Genomic DNA, 13,122 nt, shown 5'->3' with positions numbered 1-13,122 from the left:
GATATACTATACCAAAACGGGGTTTTAAGCTAGGGAAAAGGATTGTATTCATATCATTTCAATAAATTAATGATTTCATATAAATTCCTCATCTGAAAGTAAGGCTGCAGTCTATGTTCTTCACAGAAACACTAGCTGATCTTCGTGAGGGAGAGTGGAGAAGCAGCAGACAAGTGTGAACTGTGCTGAAGTGGTTTCGTTTCTGGGAGCCAAGTATCTCCACCTGTTTCAGAAAGAACTAGTTTGCCACCACGGCATGTGCACAGCCTCTCTACTTACACAATAAGGCATCCATGGTAAACACTTATAGAGCAACTTCCAACTAGGAGAGCCTGCAAGTAACACTAAGTACCACTCCAGCAGGTGCGGGCAGGAGCCACATTGCATAAAGATGATCACGACGGGGGCACCTGGGTGGCTCAGTGGGTTAAAGCCTCTACCTTCGGCTCAGAGGTCGATCCCAGAGTCCTAGGATCGAGCCCCTCATCGGGCTCTCTGCTCAGCGGGGAGCCTGCTTCCCCCTCTCTCTCTGCTTGCCTCTCTGCCTACTTGTGATCTCTCTCTTATCACATAAATAAATAAATAAAATCTTTAAAAAAAAAAAAGATGATCACAACGCAGCATCCTCAGGCGTCAAAGCTGACACCGTCAACACAGAATCCGTCTCTGGTGTTCTTTTGGTAGATTAAAGGAAACTTCTGTATTTATCAGTGATAAATATTAACAAGGCTAACTGGTTATATATACAAACATACATAACATAACAACTACTGTGGATTCCCATTATGTGGAAGGTGAAAGAGAAATGCCACAGCTAGTTTTCAAGGAGCTACATACTGCTAAAACTCAAGGAAACAGCTTTGTAAGCAGTTAGAACAGTCCCTGAAACACAGCAGTCACTCAGTAAATATCTGTTCAAAGAATGAACTCATTGATTAACCAACCAAGGCTCCTTAAAGAAATGGCTGGTGTCAGGGCCAGGACAAGGACATATGAGATGACCTTGGAACATCTTACTGAGCCAGAAAGTAAGAAGTACTCAAGAATGATGAAAACAGTAGAAGATACTAGAGTCAACTGGAACCATACCCCTGGTCAAGTCTGTGACAAATTGAGAATCGAAATATATAATGATAGATTATAAACCTGTAAGTAAAATAGGAATCCAAGAGTCTATAGTGATAGAAATAAACAAACAAAAAAAAAAAAAAAAAGGGGAAAGAGAGAATTCTAGGGTAGAATGCCAACTAATCTTAAAAAAAAAAAAAACTGGAATCAAAACATCACACTTTAAGAGAAAATAAGTTTCTGTTGTTTTTTAAGTTTCTGTTGTTTTAAGCCACATAATCAATCAACCAGTCAATCAATTACTCTGTGGCACTCTTCAGAGTATTACTGATTCGGAAAAGAACCATTTAGTAAATGCCAAATCTGGTAGGTGAAAGTAAGTTTCACGAGGAACAGAATGTTTATATAGTCCCAAAGTTTCTCCTCAGAAAATACTTATTAGTTCCTTATTACTTAATAAGAAAACATACTAATTAACTTTACAGTAGAGAAGCCTAGCAAACATAGTCTTCACCAAGTGACAAAAGTCATCACTAATGGGACAAATCAGTATCAGGTTTATCCTAATAGGTAACACTGAACTAATAAGCCCACGCCACTGGGACATTCATGCTAAAAATGCATAAAATCATGAGGCAACTCCAAATAAACTCAACTGAGGGGCAGTCTACAAATGATGTGGCCTGTACTATTCAAAACTGTCATGGTCGTAAAAGACAAGAACTCCAAGGAACTATTCCAAATTGAAGAAGAATTAAAAGAAATGATAAATACATGACCCCGATTAGATCCTGGACCTACAAAGGATATTACTGGGACAGTCAATGAAGGAAGAATGGAGTCTTTGTGATACATGATAATACCAGATCAATGTTAACTTCCTGACAGGAGAATGGCCATGTACTCGGGAACAATACACCGAAGTACTAAGGGGAATGGGACCATAGGTTTTTTTAAAACGGGAAAATGAGGAGTGCCTGGGTGGCTCAGTGGGTTAAAGCCTCTGCCTTCCGCTCAGGTTAGGATCCCAGGGTCCTGGGATTGAGCCCTGCATAGGGCTCTCTGCTCAGCAGGGAGCCTGCTTCCTCCTCTCTCTCTGCCTGCCTCTCTGCCTACTTGTGATTTCTGTCAAATAAATAAATAAAATCTTTAAAAAAAAATAAAAATAAAATGGGAAACAACAGAGGTCTCAATACCAACAACTATATGAAAAGCTGCTCACCCTCATTAGTTATTAAGGAAATGAAAATTAAAACTACACTGAATTACTACCATACATGCAGAAGAACAGCTAAAATTTTTAAAGCTGAAGAGACCAAATGTTGACAAGGATGTAGAGAGCTCTCGTGCACTGTTAGTAGGAATGGAAAATTATACTTTGACATGATGTATTATGTATGCATTTATTATGTGTGTATTTTTTTCAAGTATGAACCTGGAATGGGGAAAACTTTTTTTTTTTTAGAGACACAGGATTTCCTAAATTGGGATGGGGCAAAAAAAGAGGGGGTTTTGCTCTGTTGCCCACGTTGGAATGCAGGGGCTATTCACAAGCACAATCCCACTACTCCGATGTGTTCTATTTCCAACCTGGGCTGGTTCACCCCGCCCTAGGCAACCTGGTGGCCCCTGCTCCCAGGGTCACTATATCAATGCCAAACTTCGTGCAGACACTCCATCAGCATGGTGCACTGCAGCCCAGGACATCTGGACCAAGTGACCTTCCTGCCTCTGCCTCCTAAGTAGCTGCGACTACATGCCAGCCGTACGTCTCATGAACGTTTGGGGTTTTTTTGGTTTTGATTTTTGTTTTTGTTTCTGTTTTGTCACCCTGACCCTTTCATTGTTGAAATTAAAAAAATAAAATATACTTTAACACAATGGTGAACATACAGGGCAAAAGCAAATAATAAAATTTAATGTTGAGTTAAGTAGCAAGCTGAACGTTTGGGCCTCCAAATTGCTTAAAAATGGTTATGTTCACAGTTTACAGCAGTTGGCTTATAGGTGAGAGAATCATCAGTTTTTCCAGCTAAACATCCAAGGAAATTCTCATTTCATGGACATACTTAATTGTTGCTCTAATTCACTATTCAAACTGGCCAAAACTATAATAGTTTCCTTGCTGTGTCTAATGATGGCTCAATAGCTTTCTTACCTTTCCCAATATGTCTAGAAATAAAAGACTGTGATGTAAGAAGAGCAGCTATGATACCTGTCTTTCATGTATGCTCACTGACTTCCAGTCTTAATTCTTATTCTGATTTGCATGAACACATGCAGAACCCATGACCCAACAGTTCCTATACTAGGTACATTCCCAACAAAGATGTATACATACAAGACTGGTCACAGCAGTTTTATTTCTAAGAGCCCAAAACTGGAAACAATCTAAATGCCCATCAATAGCACAATGAATAAATAAATTATGGTATATTCATGAAATGGCTACTGCATAGCAATGAAATACTATATATTGTTAAATACAACATGGATGAATCTCACAGATGGAACACTAAGAAAAATAAGCTATCACAAGAGAGTACAGTGCATGATTCTAACAAGCAGGCACAATGAATTTAAGACCAACAAGCAGAATAGTGGCTTCCTTTGGAGTTGTATGACCACTTGAAGGGGCTATGAGGGACGCTTCTGGAGTACTGATATAGCCTGGGGTACTGGTAAAGTGTTCACAGTGCAAAAAACCATTAAGGCTTTACAATTATAATTTGTGCATGTAACTTTACCTTCAAAAAGCTACTCATTTTCTCACCTCACTGCAGCACTCAACAGCAGAAACTCATCTCCACTGGTTTTTCGGACTCTCCTATTTCCTTCCCCCGACTCCCTTGCTGGTTTACCTCCCATTATAATCCTCTAACGTGGACCTGATGCAGAGATGGGCACACACCGCTCCTGCTTCACACTGTATGCTCTGAACAGCTCGCTCTCTACTATGGCTTCAACCACTGGATCAACAATACTGGTCCTTCTGTTCCATTCCCACTGCCGTTTCCAAAGCTCTCACAGAGCAGGGAGGATATAGTACTCAATGCATGGGAGTTTCTATGCTTTTCTTCACCCATAAACTATGGCAATGGTTTCCTAACTGATCTTGCTTTTAGTATTTCCCACCTTCAAGCCACATACAAACTGAATTTCCTAAAATGCTGTTTTAAACACGTCATCCACTATAGTGCTTGTGAACACTAGTCGCCTAAACTACAGATAAAATCTGATCTCCTAAACCTGGCATTTAAGTCCATCACAATTCATCCCTACTGTATCTCCAGTCTTATCTCTTCCTAGTCACTTATCCACTCTAATTAAAAACCACTACCCCCAATTTTTTTTTTTTAACCAAAACTATCACCCATAGTCCTATTTCCAATGCCCTTCCTCACCTTCTGCCTAGAATATTCTTTCCTCAACTCTATACCTGCCTACTCTCCATTCAAGGACCTTATCTTCCGTCAAGTACTCCCATCCATGTCTATCATTACTTATTATACTGATGAGTGTTATTATTCACTTGGTATTTAATCTTTAGCATTAAATTATGTGCTTTATGTATACAACTGTAAAATTTTCACAGAAAAGAACAATGTTTTATATCTCTTAAATATATAAAAGCAAGTGCTTAATACATAGAGACAGCGGTGTGGTACTAATGATCAATCAGTAATCTAAAGAGATTTTTAAAAATTATAAAAGCGGACCATCTCTTACCAACTTCAAATAGAATAGGTGTTTTCTTTGTTGTAGTAATATTTTGCTTATTTAAACTTCCTTAATAAGTACTACAATCAGTTGAACGGAAGCAAAAGGAGTAATAGGAGATTCATGCAGTTTTGGAAAAAGCTGTCTTTGAAAGAATAGACTATGTCTACTTAGCATATGCCACATGAGAAAGAAAGAAGCATTAGATGATTATAAGCAGGAGCATATGGACTCTAATTAAATATACAGAGTCATTTGTGGCAGGAAAAATTTTTTTTTACTCCATCACAAACATATCTAAGGTATTCTTTGTTAGAAGGTAAACTCTTAAATTAATAAATTAATGAGTAAATGGATGTAGGGTTAGTACTAAACTTATGGAACTTTATTAACTTGATGTTATCAATTCATGCATTATGTCCAATATAGGTTTGTCTCTTCCAAAGAGATGACTGGATGCACAATGTTGTTGGTATTACATGCAACTGGAACAACTCTTTAAAATTATTCTTAGGAGATAAAAATTGGAAAACTTGTTTACTTAGCATTATATCACATATAGGTTTTTTTTTGGATTTGGGATTTCTTAATAAACTTCCATAAGTATTCTAAATTTGAGCAGTCTATCAACCATTTCTACACCAAAAAGCAAAATAAGATGCTTAGGCCTAACTGTATAATTTTTTATTAAGCTAAAATAAAGAATAACTATTTTTAATTATTAAACTCTACATTTTTATATGTTATATAAAAAGAGAAATTAATCATTTCTTTTTTTAAAAGATTTTACTTATCGATTTGACAGAGAGAAAGCACAAGTAAGTGGAGTGGCAGGCAGAGGGAGAGAGAGAAGCTGACTCTCTGCTGAGCAGGGAGCCCGATGCAGAGCTTGATCTCAGGACCCTGGGATTGCGACCTGAGCCAAAGGCAGCCTCTTAAACAACTGAGCCACCCAGGTGCGCCCTCTATCTTTATTTTATAAAAAACTCAGGCATTGCAGCAATATTTATAATAACCAACTTGTGGAAGCAGCCCAAGCATAGACAAGCATCAATGTCCATCCATCCATGAATGGATAAAGAAGAGGTGGGAGATAGATAGATAGATATCGGAACATAGGAATATTACTTAGCCATAAAAAAGAATAAAATCTTGCCATTTGCAATGACATGGATGGGGCAAGACAGTATTACGCTAATGAAATAAGTCAGTTTGAGAAAGACAAATACTGTATGATTTCACTCATATATAAATATAAGATACAAAACAAATGAACAAAGGAAATAAAAGAGAGAGAGAGAAACCAAGAAATGGACTCTTAACTACAGAGAGCAAAATGATGGTCACCAGAGGAGAGGTGAGTGGGGGTATGGGGGAAATAAGTGACAGGAATTAAACAGTATACTTATCAGGATGAGCACTGAGAAATGTGTAGACTTTTTGAATCACTATATTGTACATCTGTAACTAACATAACACTTTATGTTAACTATACTGGAATTAAAATTAAAAACCTAAAAAAAAAACACCTCAATCATACTTTCTGTTCTTTGTATCCAAATGTATTTTTACAACATTTAAAAAGTAAATAATGCATATTTAGAGTATTAACAAAGCAAATTTTTTTTTTAAAGATTTTATTTTATTTATTTGACAGAGAGAGAGAGATCACAAGTAGGCAGAGAGGCAGGCAGAGAAAGAGGAGAAAGCAGGCTCCCTGCGGAGCAGAGAGCCCGACACGGGGCTCCATCCCAGGACCCTGAGATCATGATCTGAGCCGAAGGCAGCAGCTTAATCCACTGAGTCACCCAGGCGCCCCACAAAGCAAATTTTTAAAATAATTATAATTATCTTCCTCATTCTCTCACCTTCAATTACTATTCAGTTGTTTTGTGTGTGTGCTATTAATACCTCTTGAAGATACAAATGGCCTGCTATAAAGAAAAATACAGAGAACAGCACATATAGAACACAACAACACAACAGAAGGAAACAAGTAAGTGCCATACCTGGGTTATTATTAACATTACTTTTGGGTGGTTTCTGAACTGGTTTGGGAAGTGTTGATTCAGTCAAAGCTTTGTTAGCAACGGCTTGTTGGGCCTTCTTTATACTGCTCCCTTCGGATTCCCATGTCTGCTCACCAAGACTCAGTTGCACTGAGAACATCTTCGAAAAACATAAAGAGACAGAAAACATTAAATTTTTCAGGAAATAAAATATGCTGTCTGAGAGAAAAACAGATATACCACAGAATTAAATTTTAGAGCTAGGGGTGACTTTACAAATTATTTGCATAAAAATATTATTCCACCTAGTGAAATCATTTTAAGAGATTGTACCAGATCCTGTTCTATCCATTCAAAGGCATAGCAGCAGCACTAAGTGAACATCTGGGGTAGAATAAAGCAAGAAGAAATCACTTCCCTAAATAGAATGATATTGTTAATGTCATTCAAATAGTCCTCATAAAAGCAGAATAAGTAAAGGAAGATGAGAAACTAAGAAAATCCACAAGGCCCTGTCTCTGTAATACTTATAAAAATCTAATACCTTTAATGTCATACTTTGTACAATTTAGTCAAAGAGTCAGGAAATCCTTCTAAGTATTATGTCACCAGGAAACTCTCAATCCTCCACAATCAACATTTAACCAGTCACCAAATTCTGTTAATTTTAACCTCACAAATATTTCTCAAAGCTCTCTCTCTAAAAACAAACAAACAAACAAATAAAACTCCTCAAATCCAACTGTATTACCTCAACCAACTTCAGGTTAAAAATATTTCAATAGTCCCACTGTAGTGTGGTACAAAAGTTCTTTTTGTCCATCTTCATTTCATAACCACCCTTTCCTATATCATCTGAATATTCCATTCACACCATTATTTCCATGAGAGCTCAAAACCTATTGTTCACCTTCTAAAATTGAGGGTCAAGTTACAGAATCTGTAATCAAAGTTACAATCTGCTGTTTTCCATAGACAGCCTACTAGTTTGTAGGAATACAAAATATTAACCCCAAGATACTTCTAATTAAAAAGATATTTTTAATTTAATTTAAAATTTTTTAATTAAAAATAAATAAACGTATATTTGCAGGAAGATCAGGTAAAACATACCTTAACCAAGTGATTAAAGTTAGCATCATCAATAATCATACAAACTAATACCATGCACCTCCTGATATGATCCAATGAGAAACATTTAGTGTTCTTGGCCAAAAATGCTTAACCTAAATCTAATCACAGGAAGAAAATCAGACAAGCTAGATTATGGTATATTCTGTAAGACCACTGGCCTAAACTCTTAAAAAATCTCAATGTCATGAAAGGAAAAAAACACAACAAAAGAATAGACCATAATCTAGATTTGTCTGGTTTTTTCCCATGATTAATCCATATGATTTAACCTTTTCTGCTTCCTAATCTTGTAGATGTCACTATTTTGCTAGGCTCACAGGCCATACACCTTCAAGAGGTCTTCCTTGTCTCCATTTCTCTCTCCACTCTCACCTGCATCCAGTTATCAAGCTACTGATTCAACTTCAAAAATATTTTTCAGATCTGGCCTCCTCTCTTTATGCTCTTCACCAATGTCTTAGCAAGGAATATCAAGCTCTCTCCCCTAAATTACTATAAGACCATTCTAACATCATTCCCTTAATAAGAAAACATTCCCATTCAAACTATCCTTGTTACCACCACCAACATGAACATTCTATAAAATACAAATGTATCCAAGTCAATCCTCTGCTTTTCTGAAACTTCTCTAAAGGACTCCACTAGCTTATTGTACACCTAAAACTAATACAATATTTTATGTCAATTATATCTCAATAAAACTGGAGAAAACAAAAAGAATCCCACTACAATACAAATTTAATCATTTAAATAAGGAATGCTAGGACGCATCTATGAGTTTAAGTGGTAGCTTTACCATTTACTATGTGCAAAGTTAGGACAGTTACCTATTCTTTCTTTTTCCCTATTTCTTTAATAAACTGGGACTAAAAAGAAAACACATAGAATTGTTGTGAAAATTAAAACGAAATGATGTAAATGCTGCCACTTGAAAGGCAGAGATTATCAAATTTGATTAAAAAAAGAAAAAGAAAAATCTGGGGTGCCTGCTTGGCTCAGTCAGTTAAGCATCTACCTTCAGCTCAGGTCATGATCCTGGGGTCTGAGATTAAGCCTAGCATTGGGTTCCAAGCTAGGCAGGAAGTCTGTTTCTCCCTCCCCCCTGGCCCTCTGCCCTTCTTGTGTGCTCTCTCGCTCTCTCTCTCTCTGCAATAAATAAAATCTTTAAAAAAAGCAAAATCCAACTACATCCTTCCTACAAGTAATGCATTTCAACTATAAAGATGACAGAAAAAATGTATTGTGCTAACATAAGTCAATGAAAAGTTAGATGACTATATTAATATCAAACAAAGTAGATTTCAGAGTAAAGATTAATACCAGTGATAACAAAGGTAATTTCTTAAGGATAAAGGGGCCAATTAATAAAGAAAACATAACAATCCAGAACATTTACTAATAACACAGCTTCAAAATATATGAAGCAAAAATAAATGGAACTACAAAGAGAAGTAAAAAAAATCCACAATTTACATCAGAAATACAATGTCCCCTTAATAGGTGACATAGCAATTAATAAGCAATCACAAAGAATATAGTAGAAATGAACATACTATAAACTAACAAAACCTGATGAGCATTTTTAGAACTCTCTACCCAAAAAGAGCAGAAAATACATTTGCTCTCAATTTTTCACAAAACATTCACAAAGAAAGAAGATATTCTAGACCATAAAATAAGTCTCAATAAATTCAAAGGATTCAATGAAGCAAAGTATGTTCTCTGACCACAATGGAATTAAGTTAGAACTAATAACAGAAAAATCTCTGGAAAATCCAAACATTTAGAAACTAAGTAATATATTTCTAAATAACACATAGGTAGAAGATTAAATCAAAATGGAAATTAGAAGGTTTTAAAACTGAATAAAAATAAAAACACTACTTCTTAGATTACATTAAAATATCTCTAAGAGGAAATCTCTAGAACTAAATGCCTGTTCTAGAAAAGTAAGGTCTCAAGTTAACTTTAGATTCAATCTTAAGAAACTAGAAAAAGAAGAGCAAATCAAATCTGACATTATAGCTCAGGCATTTAAGTATGGGACTCTTGATTTCAGCTCAAGTCTCAGGGTTGTGGGATTAAGCCCCATGCCGGGCTCTGTGCTCAATGGAGAGTCTGCTTGGATTCTCTCTCGGCCCCCACCCTTCACACACACATGTGCATGCTCTCTAATAAATAAATAAATCTTAATTTAAAAAAAAAAAACTGAAGTTAACAGAAAAAAAGTACTAAAGATAAAAGTAAACATTAATGAAATAGAAAATAAAACCAAAGAGATCAATAAAACCAAGAGATCAGTAAAACTGGTAAACATACAGCCAGACTAATCTTGGGGGGGGAAAAGACATAAATCACTAATATCAGGAAATAAGAGAAGCAACATCATTCCAGATTCCTAAAGTATTAAAAAGATAACAAGGGAGTATTTTTAACAACTTTATACCAATAAACTCAACTACTTAAATTCTGTGAAAGACACAATTACTAAAGCTCATTCAAGAAGAAATAAGTAATCCAAATAGTCCTATAAATGTTAAAGAAATTGAATCTGTAGTTTAAAATCTTTCCTCAAAGAAAACTCCAGGCCCAGATGGTCTCAATGATAAATTCTACTAAATATTGAAGGAAGAAATAATACCAATTCACACAAAGTCTTCCCAAAAAAAGAGTAAGATATTATTAGGGAAAACAATATAAATCAAAACTACAGACCAGTATCTCTGATAAAGACAGATGTAAAAATCCTTCACAAAATATTAAAAACAAGGAATGCAAAATGGCACAGCTACTCTGGAAAACAGTATAGAGGTTCCTCAAACAGTTAAAAATAGAACTACCCTATGATCCATTTTGTATTTACCCAAAGCATACAAAAACACTAATTCAAAAAGGTATATGTAATCCGATGTTTATAGCAGCATTATCTACAACAGCCAATTATGGAAACAACCAAAGCATCAATCATCTGATGAATGGAGAAAGAAGATGTGGTACAAAGGGCAGATCCATAAGGCTATCCAGCAGATCTCTCAACAGAAATTTGGCAAGCCAGAAGCAAATGGCATGATATACTCAACATGCTAACTGGGAAAAATCTGCAGCCAAGAATACTCTATCCAACAAGGCTATCATTCAGAATAGAAGGAGAGACAAAGAGTTTCCCAGACCAACAAAAACTTAAGGACTCCATGACCTCTCAACCAGCCCTGTAAGCAATATTAAAGGGAACTCTTTGAGTGGAAAGGAAAGACCAGAAGTGACAAAGACAAGAAAGGAACATAGAAAATCTCCAGAAACAATGACAAAACAAGTAATAAAATGGCACTAAAGGGGCTCCTAGGTGGCTCAGTCAGTTAAGCATCTGTCTTCAGCTAGGGTCATGATCCTAGAGTCCTGGAATCAAGCCCTGCATCAGGCTCCCTGCTCAGTGGGGAGCCTGATTTTCCCTCTCCCTCTGACTGTTGCTCCCCCTACTTGTGCTCTCTCTCTCTCTCTAATAAAGAAATAAAATCTTTTTTTAAAAAAGTCACAAATATATATCAATAATTACTCTGAAGATAAATGGACTAAATGCTCCAATCAAAAGAGATACAGTGTCAGAATGGGTAAGAAAACAAGAGCCATCTATACCTTGCCTACAAGAGACTCATTTTAGACCTAAAGACACCTGCAGATTGAAAGTGAGGGGACAGAGAAATATTTATCAAGCAAATGGATGTCAAAAGAAAGCTGGAGGGACGCCTGGGTGGCTCAGTTGGTTGAGCGGCTGCCTTCGGCTTGGGTCGTGATCCCAGTGTCCTGGGATCAAGTCCCGCATAGGGCTCCTTGCTTGGCGGGGAGCCTACTTCTCCCTCTGCCTCTGTCTGCCTGTGCTCACTCGCTCTCTCTCCCTCTCTCTCTCTCTGACAAATAAATAAGTAAAAAATCTTGAAAAAAAAAAAAAAAGCTGGAGTAGCAATACTTTCATCATACAAACAAGATTTTAAACCCAAGACTGTAACAGGAGATGAAGAGGATCCCTATATCATAATAAAAGGTACCATCCAGTAAGAAAAAATCTAACAATTGTAAATATTTATGCCCCCAACATAAGAGTACCCAAATACATAAAACAATTAATAGCAAACATTAAGGAAATCCTTGATAATAATACAGTAATAGTAGGGGACTTTAACACCCACTTACAGCACTGCATAGATCATCTAAGCAGAAGATCAACAAGGAAACAATGGCTTTGAATGACACACTGAAACAGATGGACTTCACAGGTATATTCAGAACACTCCATCCTAAAGAAACAGAATATACATTCTTTTCAAGTGCACATGGGACATGCTCCAGTACAGATCACATACTGGATCAAAAACAGGCCTCAACAAGTACAAAAAGATTGGGATCATACCATTCATATTTTTTGACCACAAAGCTATGAAATTTAATGTCAACCACAAGAAAAAATTTGGAAAGACCACAAATACAAGGAGGTTAAGCAACGTGCTTCTAAACAATGAATGTGTCAACCAGAAAATTAAAGAAGAAATTAAAAAATACATGGAAAACGAATAAAAATGGAAACACAATGATCCAAAACATCTGGGATGCAGCAAAAGGAGGCCTAGGAGGGGCACCTGGGTGGCTCAGTGGGTTAAAGCCTCTGCCTTCGGCTCGGGTCATGATGTCGGGGTCCTGGGATCAAGCCCCACATTGGGCTCTCTGCTCAGCTTCCCCGACCTCCACCTCTCTCTGCCTGCCTCTCTGCCTACTTGTGATCTCTCTCTCTCTCTCTCTCTCTTAAAAAAAAAAAAAAAAAAAAAAGAGTCCTAGGAGGAAGATATATAGCAATACAGGCCTACCTCAAGAAGCAAGAAAAAATCTCAAATACACAACCTAACCTTACACCTAAAGAAGCTAGAAAAAGAACAACAAATGAAGCCTAAAGCCAGCAGAAAAAGGGAAATAATAAAGTTTAGAGCAAAAGTAAAGGATGAAGAAACTAAAAGAACAACAGAACAGATCAATGAAACCAGGAGCTGGTACTTTGAAAAAATTAATAAAATTGATAAATCCTGAGCCAGACTCATCAAAAAGAAAAAAGGACCCAAATAAGTAAAATCACAAATGAGAGAAAAGAAATCATGACCAACACCACAGAAATACAAACAATTATTAGTGAGTATTATGAAAAACT

General features: G+C 36.5%; 1 protein-coding gene across 11 annotated transcripts in view; it reads right to left on the bottom strand.

The window, feature by feature from the left end:
* STAU2 (staufen double-stranded RNA binding protein 2) overlaps positions 1 to 13,122 on the bottom strand; it is a 320,763-nt gene that overhangs the window by 250,458 nt on the left and 57,183 nt on the right. For all 11 annotated transcript variants that reach the window (XM_046010474.1, XM_046010473.1, XM_046010477.1 and 8 more), the window contains one exon: positions 6,798 to 6,957. In XM_046010474.1, the coding sequence (XP_045866430.1) occupies positions 6,798 to 6,957 (160 nt within the window). The remainder of the gene's footprint in view (positions 1 to 6,797; positions 6,958 to 13,122) is intronic.

The sequence above is a fragment of the Meles meles genome, chromosome 1 (genome assembly GCF_922984935.1).
Source record: "Meles meles chromosome 1, mMelMel3.1 paternal haplotype, whole genome shotgun sequence".
NCBI classification, from domain to species: domain Eukaryota; kingdom Metazoa; phylum Chordata; class Mammalia; order Carnivora; family Mustelidae; genus Meles; species Meles meles.
Note: the sequence above shows the minus strand (reverse complement) of the source record. Positions and strands in the feature narration are given on the sequence as shown.